The sequence below is a fragment of the Triplophysa rosa genome, linkage group LG15 (genome assembly GCF_024868665.1).
Source record: "Triplophysa rosa linkage group LG15, Trosa_1v2, whole genome shotgun sequence".
Lineage (NCBI taxonomy): Eukaryota > Metazoa > Chordata > Actinopteri > Cypriniformes > Nemacheilidae > Triplophysa > Triplophysa rosa.
Window position 1 is genome coordinate 3,738,132 of NC_079904.1, and position 16,120 is coordinate 3,754,251.

General features: G+C 38.2%; 2 protein-coding genes across 2 annotated transcripts; one reads left to right on the top strand and one right to left on the bottom strand.

The window, feature by feature from the left end:
* Positions 1–124: 124 nt before the first annotated feature.
* On the top strand, positions 125–7,147 carry plg (plasminogen). The gene is made up of 20 exons (XM_057353724.1): positions 125–173; positions 294–323; positions 600–726; positions 862–968; positions 1,557–1,671; positions 1,778–1,917; positions 2,004–2,124; positions 2,214–2,332; positions 2,411–2,573; positions 3,309–3,433; positions 3,531–3,687; positions 3,804–4,009; positions 4,097–4,245; positions 4,322–4,415; positions 4,763–4,877; positions 5,183–5,260; positions 5,365–5,505; positions 6,091–6,197; positions 6,506–6,651; positions 6,810–7,147. Exons 1-20 carry the CDS (start codon positions 125–127, stop codon positions 6,969–6,971), a joined length of 2,451 nt encoding a protein of 816 aa, XP_057209707.1. The 3' UTR covers positions 6,972–7,147.
* Positions 7,148–8,585: 1,438 nt separating this feature from the next.
* On the bottom strand, positions 8,586–15,790 carry slc22a2 (solute carrier family 22 member 2). Its single transcript, XM_057353455.1, has 11 exons — positions 15,374–15,790; positions 15,165–15,268; positions 14,227–14,381; positions 13,096–13,264; positions 12,635–12,749; positions 11,913–12,016; positions 11,621–11,835; positions 9,721–9,829; positions 9,505–9,617; positions 9,066–9,165; positions 8,586–8,986 (listed from the first exon to the last, which is right to left on the bottom strand). The coding sequence occupies exons 1-11, from the start codon at positions 15,788–15,790 to the stop codon at positions 8,899–8,901; spliced, it is 1,689 nt and encodes a 562-aa protein (XP_057209438.1). The 3' UTR covers positions 8,586–8,898.
* Positions 15,791–16,120: the final 330 nt, after the last annotated feature.

The following is a 16,120-nucleotide window of genomic DNA, read 5'->3' on the forward strand; positions in this document are numbered from 1 at the left end:
ACCTAATATGACCTGGTCCATGTCCTTGTTAGGATAATGATTGATAGATGACTGACTGAACGGGGATGTTTGTTGTACTCACATTCAGAAGCTCTGTGCTCAGTTTGCTTGTCAAAGCTCCAACATGGGGGTTCGAAAGGCAGGTCTTTTATTTTGTCTTTTCCTCTTCTCAGGTAAGCCTCTAAACTGTCTTTCCTGAAAGCGTTTTATTTATATGACCTTTAAAGTCAATAGAATAAAAGAGACAATCATTTTGTCTGGATGTCCAATCTGATGAATTTTGTTACCTTCAGGTGTCCTAAGAGCCCGCACCGAAAGTACAGGTAACGGCACACAGAACAAAACAAAATCAGTTTTCTCTATATTGAATTATACTCGTTTTTCTATTTGAGAAATCTCTCTGTAGGTCCTAGTAAATGGCTTTTGTTTGGGATAGTTCTGCATTGTTTTACTTAGTTTAATCAGTTTTGCTTTCTCGTGACCTTAACATATATTTTTTTGTTTGAGGCTGTCCAGAGAAATGGTAAAAGATGCACAACTTTGTTCAAAGTTAACCTTCTAGAGCTTCTTTAAACACATGCTCTTTTTGCAATCTACAGATGCTCTAGAAGCGTATATTAAAACAGATGGGGCTTGGATAGTAAAAATCACCAAAGCACTGTACACTGCGAAAACAGTGGAAGAATGTGCCGTCAAGTGTGACAAAGAGACTTCTTTTACATGCAGGTGCAGTTTATACCACATCTAATACAGTTGAATATGTATTATCAATTGCAGCTCTTTCACGTCAACTAGTGTAGACTGGTCTGATCTAGATCTAGTCTGATATTGAAATGCTGAGCACATTTTTGTGTATTGAAGGTCCTTTTACTATATTGAGAAGGATCAGGATTGTGTAACGTTACCTGCCAACTCTAAGACTGACCAACTACTGCGAAGAATGAGCACTACACTATATGAGAAAAAAGGTATGATTTCATACCCCATTCATGATTTACGTAATTGCAAGACCTTTCAGATTTCAAAGTCTCCACAATATCTTTTCAACATGCAATACTTCTGTTAAAATGTGATTAAAGCACATAAGAATTTATTTAAGAATGGACAAGCTATGTTAACATCCCGAGTTAATATATAACCTTCCTATATTTGTCAAAGTGTAGTTTGGCCTATGTCAGTAAACAAAGTACTGAGGATTATCTAAAAATCTATCGTCCGATGAGGAAAGATCAAGTACTGTGTAAAATTACGTTTGTTTTAGTATGTATGTCTCTACAGTATGGACACTGGCATATCAGGCATTCAGTATGTTTGTCAACTGCTTGGTAACTGTTATGAGAATATGTAACAAACGTGACAAGTTCCACATTCGAAATATGTCATTTTTAACTGAAATAGCACTATAATAGAAAATATATTAATTCAAAAAATGTAAAAATATAATCATAATTTAGATGACATTTTCTGGTGTTTAAAAAGGTGTTATATTGAAATTAAATAAGATTATATCGTTTTACAATGAGTTTTTGAAATCATGTGTTCTGTTCTTCACCCAGAGTACTTACAGGAATGTGTCAATGGACTTGGCACCGACTACAGAGGGACAAAATCCAAGACAAAAACAGGAATATTGTGTCAGCGATGGGAGGGAACGTTCCCCCATAAGCCAAAGTATGTCCTGATGTCCTTTTTTGAGTTTTTAACTCTGTAGAAAAATAAAGAAGCTTTAGAAAATACAGAAACAACACATTAACCTGTACCGTAATTTATCTTGCAGCATAACGCCGAAGACACACCCAAAAACTGACCTGGAGTCCAACTTTTGCCGTAACCCAGATGGAGACAAAGGAGGTCCCTGGTGCTACACCACAGATCCTGAGAAAAGATGGGAAAACTGTGATATCCAAGATTGCACAGGTACATCCAGCAGCTCATTTTCACAACTTTTTGTCACTTCAATGGAGGACTATCACACTCTTAAATTTACTCTTGAATATCTGCAGAGGAATGCATGCAGTGCAGTGGAGAAAACTACAGGGGCAAGATCTCCACCACCGAGAGTGGATACACCTGCCAACGCTGGGACTCTCAGACGCCACACAACCATGGCTACATCCCTTCAGCGTGAGAACATTAGACTTTTCAAAACACGTACGAGACATTGTCCCCTCTGTACAAGTAGACATTTTCAATATGGTGTGTGTGTTTTGAAGTCTTCCTGAGAAGTACTTGGTGGAGAACTATTGCAGAAACCCTGATGGAGAGCCCAAACCCTGGTGCTTTACCACCAATCCAGACAAACGTTGGGAACCCTGCTCTATTCCACGATGCAGTAAGCGTCATCACGGAGACACTCAGTTGTTGATAAACAAATCATTTGACACCCAACCAATCTCATTTTACATTTTAGCAACTGAACCACCCACAATTGTGCCGGAGCTCACCTGTGCTACCGGAGATGGAAGCTCGTACAGGGGCACCATTTCTGTGACCATATCAGGGAAAGCCTGCCAGAGCTGGAAATCTCAAACTCCTCACAAGCATGGTAGAACTCCAGACAAGTACCCATGCAAGTAAGCTAAGCATCCATGTGACAGTCTTGATAAACTGGGTTAAATGGACGTTATTGATCAACAGCAGAGAGATGAAATATACACAAATTGACAACGTTGTCATTATTTACCAACCCTTCACGTCGTCCAAAATGCTTACCGTGTTGCTGTTTTCTGTAAAACACAGACGTTTGAAATAATAGAGCTATATTTTAGACATTTGAATATCCACATTTTAGCAAAACCAGTCCATGTACCGTGTCAAAGAAATGCCAAATAAACGACTTAGTTTTTATTTATATATAATTATAAAATATATACGTGTGAAACGCCACCGTCGTTTTTAATCTAGTGGATTTGAAATTTGAATGGCTGACTAAAGTTAGCGTTAATTAACTTGTCAAAGAAATAATTAAGTAACTTTGTGGCTTTAAAAATATGTTTATTTGTTGTGGTTAGCCTATTAAAATAACAATATTTAACAATAAATTCTAATGGAGAAACTTTTTTTCTTTCTTTAATTTTCTGGTTTTGACAAGATCTCCCATGTGCTCAAAATTTAAAGGGACAGTTCACCTAAAACTGAAAGTAATAAAATGTCAACAAATGTTTTGACAATCACGCGTGTAATCGTTTTTTTACGGCATTCCTACGTCCCAAACATCCCATTTTTGAATCACCAAATTTGTCAATTAAATGATCAAATTGATCACGGTATTTTCATTATTGAGTCCGTTAATTCAAGAATCATTTCAGAGGTCTTGAGGAGAACTACTGCAGGAACCCTGATAATGAGAGAAGTCCCTGGTGTTACACCGCAGACCCTGAGACCCGCTGGGAATACTGCAGTGTGCCCGTTTGTGGAGATCAACCTAAACCTGGTCTGTATCCATGACTGACGAAATATAGAGATTCGGATTTCCTTTCCCTGTTATTTATTATGTGCAGCTATTATATAACGCAATGTGTGATTCCCAGAAGATCCAATCATTCCTGAAGGAGAGGAATGTTATGAAGGTGATGGAAGCTCATACCGTGGTGTCATGTCCGAGACAATCAGTGGAAAGAAATGCCAGTTCTGGACATCCATGGAACCTCATAAACATTCCAAAACACCTCAGAACTTCCCCAAAGCGTAAGAACAGTCACACATACACATACAGAATCATTTACTGTGGCACAGTTTATTGTTTACAGTTTATGGTGGTATCGAAAGACTACGCCAAAAAAAATTTTGTTCCACTGATGCAGAGATCTGAGGAGGAACCTGTGCAGGAACCCAGATAGTGACCGAGCTCCATGGTGCTACACCAATGACCCCTCGGTTCGGTGGGAGTTTTGCAAAATCGAGCGTTGTGACAGCAAACCTGAACCGCCTCAGACTCCACAACGGGAGCCTCCTACCAAACCATCTCCAGCTGCGGCTCCTGCGACCGACCAATCCGCTACTTCAAGAGGTTTATCTACATACAAGCCTAAAAACATAAAAAATACTACAGTCTTGTTGTCCAAGAGACGTTATGACACAGCGTGTTTTTTTTTAGATTGTAAAGTTGGCAATGGAGCAGATTACCGGGGTCCTACATCTACAACCATGATGGGAGTGACCTGCCAAGCATGGAGTTCAATGACCCCTCATCAACATGCCAGTTTTACCCCTGAGACACATCCAGACAGGGGCCTGGAGTCGAATGTAGGTTTATGCAGAATTTAGGATCTGAAGGATTGTAAAGGAAATGTTTAACATGGCTTTAATTGTTACTTGTTAGCAATGCCGAAACCCAGATAATGACGTGAATGGACCTTGGTGCTATACAACAGATCGAAATCAGAAGTGGGAACACTGTCAGATCCCAGACTGTGGTGAGAATACATCATATTCTCTTTTCTCTTGAAAATGTTTGGAAATTGATAGAAATTCCCAAATGATTATGCCCTATTGTTGTTATCTGGTTTTAAAGGGTTAGTTCATCCAAAAATGTCATCCAACACCAGTTGGCGTTCTTATTAGACTTATTTTACATTTTTCTGGTGCGTGTTCTTAGCTTAAATGAATTCTTCCTTCTGAAAAACATGCCATCAGGGTTTGAACAATATGAGATGGTGTAATAATGTAATGACAACATTTTCATTTCTGGGTGAATGTTTTCTTTAAATATCATATGACTTGTTACGCAAGATACACGGCCTGTGCATTTCTATCCAATCAGAGAGTCTGAAATGTGGACAACCAGCTACAAAACCTAAACGTTGCTTTGGGCGAATCGTTGGGGGATGTGTTTCCAAACCACACTCTTGGCCTTGGCAGATCAGTCTTCGAACCAGGTACACAAGAACTTCCAACCTGTGTCTCTGTGCTCAGCACTGTTACATAATCTAATGATACGACAGCTCAGAGCTTGGTTCATTGATGTAATTTCCACTAAACAGTAAGTTAGGCCAGGATGGACTAAATGCTTATATTATCTAAATGCAAATTTTGTCAGTTTTGGAGCGCACTAGCTTAAAGATATCCTTATGGCTACCAAATACAAAAAACTACCATTTCGACTATATGGGGATTTTCGTTGGATACATTTTGCCACAGATTAGACATTTTAACAGTTAATAACTATAAATTTCCATCACAGTACTGGAAAAATTCATTTCTGTGGTGGAACTCTGATTGATGCACAGTGGGTTCTAACCGCAGCCCATTGCCTTGAGAGGTGAGTGGTGTTTTTACAATAATGATTTGATCATTTGAGAAGGTAAAGGTTTGGGAAACCAGCTTTAAAAGCACATTTCTAAACATATACCTACCATCATACAGGTCTAAGAGGCCATCGGCTTACAAGATCTTCCTTGGAATCCACACAGAACGTGCGAATGAGCCATCCAAACAGGAGCGAGATGTTTCTAAGATTGTTATGGGACCACCTGGAACTGACATTGCTCTTCTTAAGTTAGACAGGTCAGAAAATTCACTTTTGTCTGTTGGTCTGTAACAGTAGTGTGGTCAGTTCAAATAAAATAAAATTATTGATAAATATGAGATACAGGTGACTTAAAGATCAAAAAATGTATTGGATGCTAAACATAGTTTCTCCAAGCCTAGCACACGTTAAAGGAATCGTTCACCTTCAAATGAAAATTCTGTGATCATTTACTCTATTTTCATTTTAAACCGGTTTGATTTTCTTTCTTCTGCAAAACAAAAGAAGATATTTTGAAAAATGTCGGTAACCAATTGTATGTACACAAAACCAATGCAAGTCAATTGGGACCAACGGTTTTCTGTTACCAACATTCTTCAAAATATCTTCTTTTGTGTTATGCAGAAGAAAGTCATACAGGTTTGAAATGACAAGAAGGCATGTAAATAATGGCAGAATTTTTGCTTTTTGTTTTAACAGCAGAAAATACACTTCCCAAATCTGTTCTGTGTAAAACAAAATGAAATTCCAACATTCGTAGTTGCGGTCTTATCGATATTCACGTACATATAATTTATTTTTACTGACATAAAGAAACTTACAATGAAGTGTTTTTAATTTAGGCCTGCAGTAATAAATGATAAGGTATCACCTGCTTGTCTACCAGAAAAGGACTACGTTGTACCAAGTGGTACAGAATGCTATGTGACAGGCTGGGGAGAGACACAGGGTAGGTGAATTCAACAAGAATTTATTGTTAAATATAAGTAATATTTTTCAGTTTTTTCACTTAAGACACCAAAAGAAATCATGCAACCAAAATAAAATTCCGTCATTATTCACTCACCTCTATGTTGTTCCAGAAGACAAACGAATTTTGACCCTTTGCATTGTTCTCTTCCAAACAATAAAAAGAATAAAAAAACATACATTAATAAAAACAAAGGGGACTAGAGGTTGTCAAGCTTGAAAAAGAAAATCCAAAAAAAGACAGTGGGATGCCGTGGAAATGGTGACAAAAATGATTTTGTTTTCTAGGAACTGGCGGGGATGGAACCCTAAAAGAAACAGGTTTCCCAGTGATTGAGAATAAAATCTGCAACCGTCCCTCATTTTTGAGCGGCCGCGTAAAGGACCACGAAATGTGTGCTGGAAACATAGAGGGTGGAACGGACAGTTGTCAGGTCAGAAAGCACTAAAATCTAAGTTCCACAGATCTGTTTACACAGCGACCCATAAATGATATGCACATTCAGTAGATTAAAAATCATTTCATTGAGTTTCATGAGTTTGAGCCTGAATGAGTGACTATATGTGAGCATTTCCTTTTTTACTCATTCAGGGTGACAGCGGTGGTCCTCTCGTCTGCTACTCACAGAACAAGTTTGTTCTTCAAGGAGTGACATCGTGGGGTCTGGGCTGTGCTAATGCCATGAAACCTGGGGTGTACGTCCGCGTCTCTAAATTTATCGATTGGATTGAAAAAAGCATGAAAGAAAACTAATAAAGGTTCACCTTAAATACAAGCACATATTGTGCGATTGAATTAAAATGTGTAAGAATTAAAGTATCGAAAGCTGTTTTAAAGTTTTGCTAACCGTTTGTGAAATGGCTTACGTCAGTCTACACGGTTACACTGTATTTCTTACATAGTCTAAATTTTGGCTGTCCCCAGTTTTATTATAGCTCACAAATTAACTTGAAATGTAATTAATTCAATTCCTAATGGTTTTCCTACATTAAAGGAAAGGTAAAAAATGTTTAAAGAAAGTCTCTTTATTTGTGTTTCACTACAAACTTTTCACATGGACAGTAAAACATGTTTTTTAACCAGTAAGTTTCAAACCAGAGTGACAGAATAGAACAAAGAAAAATGTTTTCAAGTTCATGATCATTTAAACAGACATAGCCTTGATAGGGAGTTATTACTTTTAATATCTGTGTACTGTGCATATTAATTTTGCATTCATAAAAACATACACATACGTGCATTTAAGGAAAAGTATAAAATATTAATATTAATAAACATGTATTTATAATTAAATTGATTGGCATGTATGAGTATATATATTATACAAATATTTATGATACATGTATGTGTATGTGCGATTAATCGTTTGACAGCCCTAATACAAATATACAACATGTAAGGGATAATGTACAGGCAGCCGGTTGTTATGGCAGAAATAAGCCCGGACCCGACGTGAAGCGGAGCGTCTTGTATCAATCACACTGAAGGGGCTTATTTCGCGATAACAGCCGGCTGCTTGTACTTTATCCCGCTTATTACGCGGCTACTTGCCACATGAGAAAAAAATTGGAAATTAAATGTGAATTTGAAATATTTTTTAGCTAATTTTTACCGAATGCAGACCTTCCGCGAGGAAAAGCCGTTTACTTTCAGTTTTAAAGGGGTGATATGACACGGCTGAAACGAATATTATGGTTTGTTTTAGATGTAATGCAATGTGTGTACACGATTTAAGGATTTAAAAACGCTGTATTTTCCACATACCGTGCATGTTTGTATCTCCTCTCTGAAACGCGCAGATTTTTTATGAAGCTCATGGCTCTGAAAAGCGAGGTGTGCTATGATTGGCAAGTTAACCAGTGCGTAGTGATTGGTCGAATACTGCAAGCGTGTGACGGAAATGTAACGCCTCTTACCATATTTGGAACATCAGGTTCCTCTTCAATTGTACTGACAGGTACGCCCACCTTACTTGCTATACATTTGGGCGGTCTTAGTCAAATCATACCACGAACTGACGTAGATTTGTGGGGGTGTGGCTACACGAGGCGTTTCAGGCAGGTCAGGGTGAGCATTCGCTTTTAGATAGAATGCATCTTTTGTTCCGACACTTTCATTTTTGCAATTTTATGTGTCTAATACATGCATGGGCAACAAAAACACAGAAAAACACGTGTTCGTGCCATATCACCCCTTTAAGGTAAGAAACGATGTTCAAATGTCACGAACAGGCAATTTGGTTTAATCATTTGTAAATATAATGTCATATGTGTTATTCAAATATATATTTATATTTAATTTGTCAAAAAAATCCTTTCAAAATGATTCAGAATCAAGCATTCCAACGAGCCGTGTATTAAAACTTTATAATGCTTAAATCATTAAAAAATACGTTTTTTCAAATATTTGTTTCCGGTCAGAACCAGTTTGATTTTGATAAGAGGTGAGGTTTAGCAACATGACTCGTTTGCGTCATCATTTGTAGCTTCACCCCGCGTGCCTGCGCTCATGATGTTCCAGTCCAAAGTATGTGTGCATTGCGGAGTGAGAGTTTGTCTGGAGTGAGGAGCCGCTTGTTTGAAACTTGTTTGATGTTGCTCAAATATAGTGTGATATTTTAATAGAAACAATGATGATGTGACAGAGGTTGCTGTGTTCTGTCTTACAAGGCTGTAAACAATCAGACGGTTGTAACGTCTTTGTTGGATGTCACACCAGACGGCAGCAGATTCTCAACCTGTTGACTCTTCAGATGGTTTTCTTTGTTGCTGTTTAAGAAACGATTTGCACTCATGAGGAAATGTTTTGTGTGTCAGACGTTACTATGTGCAGGGAGAATTACTTCACCTCTTTGGATTTTCGATGTCATCGATGGTTTCTGGAAGAGGCATACCTTTGGTTTCAGGTAAGAGCAGAACCAGTCCACCAGCCACAAACGCGAGAGCACCTGATGGAGAAAATGTTCACTTCATTTTTTCACTCTCATGTCATTCCAAACCTGTATATGATTCTTTCTTCTGCAAAACACAAAAGCAGATATTTTGAGAAATGTCAAAATGTGGCTTTGTGTCCATACAATAAAAGTCACTGGTGGTCAGTGTTATTTTTTTTAGCAATATTTAAAAAAATATCTTCTTTTGTGTTCTGCAGAAGAAAGTAAGTCCTACCGGTTTGGTTTTCATTTTTGAGTAAATATCAAATACTTAGTTGATACTTAAATGAAAACACCCGCATCAACATGAACATCTCCGATTTTAACAGATGTGAAGGAAATACTTGTTTGTACCAAATATAATGAGTGGCAATTCTAGCCAGATAACAGCAAGCCGGTAAAGTAGGAATGGAGCTACAATCCCTCCAATGTCACATAATGTAGAACAGACGGATACACCCAAATTTCTGCAGGGAAAGACATGAGATAGCTTTGCTGACCAAAAACAATCATCTACTGTAAAATATACCGTGAATGAAGGTTAAACACGGTCAGTAAAGGGTAACTCACCTGATAACAGTGGGATAGAGTTCAGTGTTCACAAATACAACCATTTCAAAAGCCATAGTGATGCCCAGACGACCGATACAAGCGACAATGGTTTTAAACCAGAACATACCTGCAGATCAAAGCGAAAAAACACCCTGTAAACTGAAATAATGACACTTTACGGTCTGGTTTTAGCACGCTGAAATGTTTTCATTATCTAAAAAGGTTATGATAGGTGTATGCTTAAATGTCTAACATTAGTTTTGTAGAAAAAATTTAATTGTGCATGTTCAAACGCTTTTTACAACTAAATTACAATGTGAAGATCAAGATCCTAAAATAACAATGTTTGATTTATTTTAGATTTGGTCACAACACAGCTTCCATAATTTCCCTGCTGAAAAAATAGAACCCTGTCCAAAACACAAAAATGCAATGAATTTAATGGGATGGATGGATATTGTTTTTTTCAGCAGGGTCCCTCTGTGTTATTCTACAGTTTTAATAAGTTTACTATTATTCTAAAATATGGGTATAAAATATAAATGAGTAAATGAATAGGGGCCAGATTTACTAAACAGGACAAATAAGTGTGAAGTGGACATTTCTGTGGGTAATTTGTGTTCTAAAACGGTAGACTTTAGTCTTAACCATCCCTGCGGTCTAATCTTTATCCCTACAGTTTAAACATTGCCTTGATAATATAAAACATTACACGATTGCATCTTTTAATTTTGTCAATGAAAACCTGACTTATGTAATACATTATAGAGTGCTTTAGTCATGACGTAGTAATGGATTTTTGGTTCAAATGCCTGAAATAAGGTCGGTGGTTAACACAAGCTCAATATTTCAGGTTTTGTTCTACGACATAAAACACAACAGTAATACCTAACTTATGATTTTTACGTCTCTTTATGTGTCCTAAAAAGGCAGTTGAGACGTTGTTGGATCATGCATTAAAAATTTCCAAAATAATGTAACTTGGGCCCAATTCCCAAGCAATGTGGATGGAGATCAAGGACCATGTTTTTAATAAAACTTTAAAAATGATCCGAAATTGGTGGTGATGTTGACGTCAAGCGACCGTGGTGTAGGTTAAGGTTAGCTTATAATTTCTGCCAATTGTATTAACAGGCTTCAAAATGCATAAACCTTGTTTTCATTTCTTAAGATGATCTTGGACAAAACATGTAGGCCTAAGCAACTTCTGTTATCACAGAGCTTAATTTCTGTGATCATCTTAAAGCCTATAGAAAAATCCTTTTGGCTTTTTGTCAAGGAAACCGGTGTGAGCTTTGGGTTGGCCTACAAAAATATGTCATCCCTGCGGCACCCTATAACGCAACAATAGCATTTGGCATTATGCACATTCTGTGTCAGAAGAGGACAGCCTTTCCCAAGTTCTCTAGGGTTTTTATCCTATCACTATGGCTAAACATCTTAAAAAAGTTTTTTCTTATCAGTCACTTTTGGTTTGGATCACCAAGAACTTAAGAAATGTCTATAAAATTGCTTTGAAATGTGAAATAAGCTAAATATTAGAAAAGCACCGATACTAAAATTTCTCCACCGATACCGGTAGCTAGTTTTTCAAAGTGATATTTGCCGATACCAATTCTAAAGATTAAATTAACATTTAATAACTTTCTGAATTATTCATTCATGAAATGAGTGTTAATATTGAACATCAAACTGGTGATGTTTCTTAACGTTTTCTATATACCATGCACAAAATCATAGCATTTTCCTGTCCTTTTTTGATTGACAAGTGTCGGCCCTGAACATCGTCTATGCCAAAGTCAATAGCTTGAATAATTGCTTTCCGATACTGATTATTGGCCGATATATCGGTGCATCTCTAAAAAAAAAGACATCAGTGATAAATACAGTCAACTTGATTTATAACAGTGCAACCTACTGTCGGGAATGAATGCCGTGATTAAGCAGGCAGCCCCGGACATGATATTCGCGGCTGCAAACGGAAGGCGTCTGCCGATCCGCTCAATAGTGAGAAGAATGAGGAACGCTGCTGGGAATTCCACAATTCCAGATATGAGGAAGTCTAAATATACATTTCCTCCAATGATTCCCAACCTCATAATGAGACCCTGATAAACCACAGCGCTGGTGAACCTGTGAGAGTAACAGAGGTTGTGGATTTATGGTCATGATTTCATGTAAAATGTGTGTGGGTTTAGGATCAGACGTGCCAGTTGAAACTCAAGATGAAGGTGTATTTTCTTAAGTTGGGAGTTTTGATCAAGTCCAGAAAGGAAGCAGTTGAGGAAGAATCTGCACTGTCATCTTGTAAAGTCTGATGGATAAAATACAGGTGTTAAAGGGGTCATATGGTGCGAATACGTGTTTTTCTGTGTCTTTGGTGCGTTATAAGTTGCCCATGCATGTATTAGACACGTAAAATTGCCAAAATTACAGCGTCGGAACAAAAGATGCATTTTATCGAAAAGCGAATGCTCACCCAGACCTGCCTGAAACGCCTCGAGTAACCACATTGATGATTTGACTAAGAACGCCCAAATGTATACGCCAGTAAGGTGGGCGTACCTGTCAGTACAATTGAAGAGGAACCTGATGTTCCAAATATGGTAAGAGGCGTTACATTTCCCTCACATGCTTGCAGTATTCGACCAATCACTACGCGCTGGTGAACTGGCCAATCATAGCACACCTCGCTTTTCAGAGCCATGAGCTTTGTAAAAAATCTGGGCGTTTCAGAGAGGCGGGGCAAAGAGGAGATACAAACATGCACGGTATGTGGAAAATACAGCGTTTTTGAACTTTAAATCGTGTACACACATTGCATTACATCTAAAACAAACGATAATATTCGTTTAAGCCGTGTCATATGACTTTTAAATGCATGACACTATTATTTTTTGTTTGCTAGAAGTAATATGAATGTATGCCGTACCTCAATATTCTTGGACAGTGTCTTTTTGTTCTCTTTGGCTATTTCTTGTGTGATCTCCAATGCTTTGGCTTTTTTGTTTTGGGAGAGAAGCCATCTTGGTGATTCAGGGATAAACCTGAAATTAAAAGTGCAATTTTAATTAATTTCATGGCACTTACAGAATTGTGAGCAGTTTTTATAGCTTACACAGGGACAAATAAAATGTGTGTAACACAATAGAAGATATTTTGAGAAATGTCTCTGTGATTTTGTGCTCATACATTGGAGGTCAATGGGGGCCAGAATTTTTTAGTTACCAACATTCCTCAAAATATCTTCTTTTGTGTTCTGCAGAAGAAATGACATCATACAGGTTTGAAATGACATGAGAGTGAATACACGATGAAGGAATTTTCATTTTCGGGTGAACTATCCCCAAATATATTGCACATAATGTAAGTGTCCCCATGCACACGTCTCACCAGTAATATGACAGAAAGAAGATGTAAGGTACAGTGAAGGCCACCTGCAGCCAGCGCCAGTTTGGTATGATGTAAGCAAAGAGAGAAAGTACTAAAATGCCGATGCTGAAGAACATCTGATAGGTCACTCCCACTGTTCTCCTGTACTCCACTCCCACCAGCTCTGTGACTACACACAAGAAAACAAGAGCCAATGTGATGCCAGCATATGTGAAACGTAAAATAAAAAAATATTGAAATAAAATTCTGTCATCATTTAGCCACCCTCATTTCATTTCAAACCTGTTTATGACTCTTTCTTCTGTGGAACACAAAAGAAGATATTTTGAGAAACGTCACAGTGGTTTTGCGCCCATATAACAGAAGTAAAAGGAATATTTTACCCAAAAATGGTTACCATTAACTTTCCATAGTAGGAATAAAAATGTTATGGTTTGGTCAATGGCGACCATTTTTAGGTGAAGTATTCTTTTAATGGGGGAAAATATTGTTTGGTTACCAACATTCTTTTATGTATCTTCTTTAGTGTTCTCTTTTTATTTCTCCTAAGAAATTTTAGGAGAAACATCTGAGACAAAGTTGATACCTTAATGAAACACAAGAAATCAAATCTCCTGAGCCATTAAAGAGGCTTTTTCTCCCGGTTGTGTTTCAGATCATGAACGAGCCTGAAATTCTCAACAGGACAGAGAAACACATGACACACATTGTGAGTTAATAGGGATGTAACAAAATAAAAATCTCACTGTCCGATAATACCTCGGTAGAAAGCCCACGGTACGGTATTTGTTGCGGTATTTAAAATGACAAAGGATGACTTGGAAACGTGCCCTAAGCATCCTCTTTTCTTTATCCTCTAACTCATACCTCTAAGCAACAGTTATGATTATAGTATGAGATGGGTCAAATGACCTTAAAATCCCTTGTATAAAATAAAATAATTGCACCAGATGGACCTTGCCAAAGGTAACGTCTATAATTTTTTTTTACATTCTCTATATTAGGCCCGGAAGATCGTTTCATACAGTCATGTGACCACGATAATATTGAGACAATTTTGCTATTGCGATAACACGATATCGATAATATTGTTACATCCCTATGAGTTAATAATTAAAGAAATGTTTTTACTTAGTACGTATCCAACCATCCAGCCACCCTTCACCCCGAAGCCATATAAAGCTCTGAACACCAGCAGGGCGATGTAATTGGGGGATGTGGCAACCAGAATTCCTGTTACTGCAATGAAGAAGTTGGTCAGCAGGAAACTCTTCATTCTACCGATTCTAGAAAAGACACAAGCACAAGTGTCACTTAGACATGCAGTATTTGAAACATGGATTTCACATGAAATAAAGAAGGTGAACATTTTTCTATGATTGAAAATGGCTTTTAAAGAAACATTCCTTCCTCTAGTTTCTTCATCTTAATGAAATGACAGCATTTCTTATTCAATTTCGTTCGTCTATTGTGTCCATATGGGAGAAAAAACTAAATTGCACTTTTTTTTATTGAGTTCGCCTATTGTGCCTCTGTAGAACCCATCACCCAGGGTCAGAGTCTGACCTCACCAACATGCATCTATGTTATGTTAAAAATCTCCCTTTTTTTTACAATTGATTAATTTAGCAGATGCTTAACAAATGAGAGAGCATCTTCTCTCAACAGCTTTCACTATTATGAGAATGCTTTCATGCAAGAATTTACTCTCATTCTGAAACAAAAGCATCGAGTGATGTCAGATCCACCGTGTCGGGAGTGACGGGAATGGCGATTGGTCTTGGCACACAGTCTGGGTTTCAATTCATCCAAGTGTTGAATAGAGATTAGCTCAGGCTTTGTGCAGGCTTTTACATTTGGACGTTTTAAACATTTATTTATAGACCTCGTTGTTCAATCACAGGGAGGGTTTTTATGCTTTTATGCTTTTATGCTTCCCGAACCGCTTCAACAAAACAATGGCAGAGTATAAAGATATGTCCAAACATAAATTACTGAAAAACCCAAAAGAGTTGTGCAACATATTTGTACATTAAATTCAGAGGGAAAAAAGTGAAACCCTGTCCTACTTGTCAGCCAGGTATCCGATGGCAATGCTTCCCACCAAAAAACCCACATTGAGTGCTGCCTGGAACATGTCAACATACCAGGCGTCCGCACACACTAGATCAAACTGTAACACACATCAAACATTGACATCTTACTCGGTTCCTTCCAATTACTTGAAACACAATTATCAGCATAAGAAAAGCATCTGTTTTGTGATCCACACACTTACCTCGGTGACAAAAGAATGTCTCCCTTCATAGTCATACACCCAACCATCCGTGCAGGCCGACACAGGTGACGCTAAACGTCGGGCCGGGCTGGGGTCGCCTTCAGGATGGTCACAGGTGAGATCGGTGGAGTTCCAGTCGATGTTGTATCTCTCACACTGACTGTATCCCACACCTGCCGAGGTGTTCACGAGGGGCACGGTGACCCTTCGCGTGTCCTGAAGACTCCAAGCACAATGCTCGGCGATCTGACTGACGCCCGGGTCACGGCACCAGTGTTCGGGGGTGAAGCCCTGGAACACAATCCCAATGTAGGCACAAGGGAAAGGCATGGAGACCAAACAGAACAGGGCAACTATTCGTTTTTGGCATCGACCGAACTGGCCGATCTCCTCCAAGATGTCGTCATATGTGGTCATGATCACGGGAAAGTGCGGGAGGACATAAAAGCGTCTGCAGCTTTGAAACACAGTATATACAGACTCGGCTGATCAAATGTCGAGAGGGTAGACCTTTGATCCATTCATGCTGGGACTGACCAAACATGCCTTCAGCGCGAGGCCCACCGAGTTACATTTTAATAGAAGCGGCATCAGATGTTACAGAGTTTAGGGAATTTGTCAATGTGTTATTTACAGTTTGTCTCCAGTATTGATAGAATGCCAAATATTGTGTCTTACTAAACTTTCACTTATTTAACCAAATCCCAGAGGTGTCTAGACAGTGAATTACAGCAATAGGAAATAAAG

Bases quoted from the DNA above. Each gene is read 5' to 3' on its own strand.
- plg (XM_057353724.1), top strand. From the start codon at position 125: ATGGGGGTTCGAAAGGCAGGTCTTTTATTTTGTCTTTTCCTCTTCTCA. The intron at 174-293 runs GTAAGCCTCTAA...TGTTACCTTCAG, and splicing joins TTGTCTTTTCCTCTTCTCAG to GTGTCCTAAGAGCCCGCACC. The intron at 4,010-4,096 runs GTTTATCTACAT...GTTTTTTTTTAG, and splicing joins CCAATCCGCTACTTCAAGAG to ATTGTAAAGTTGGCAATGGA.
- slc22a2 (XM_057353455.1), bottom strand. From the start codon at position 15,790: ATGACCACATATGACGACATCTTGGAGGAGATCGGCCAGTTCGGTCGA. The intron at 12,750-13,095 runs GTGAGACGTGTG...TTTTAATTTCAG, and splicing joins TTCTTTCTGTCATATTACTG to GTTTATCCCTGAATCACCAA. The intron at 9,618-9,720 runs GTGAGTTACCCT...CTTTCCCTGCAG, and splicing joins CTCTATCCCACTGTTATCAG to AAATTTGGGTGTATCCGTCT.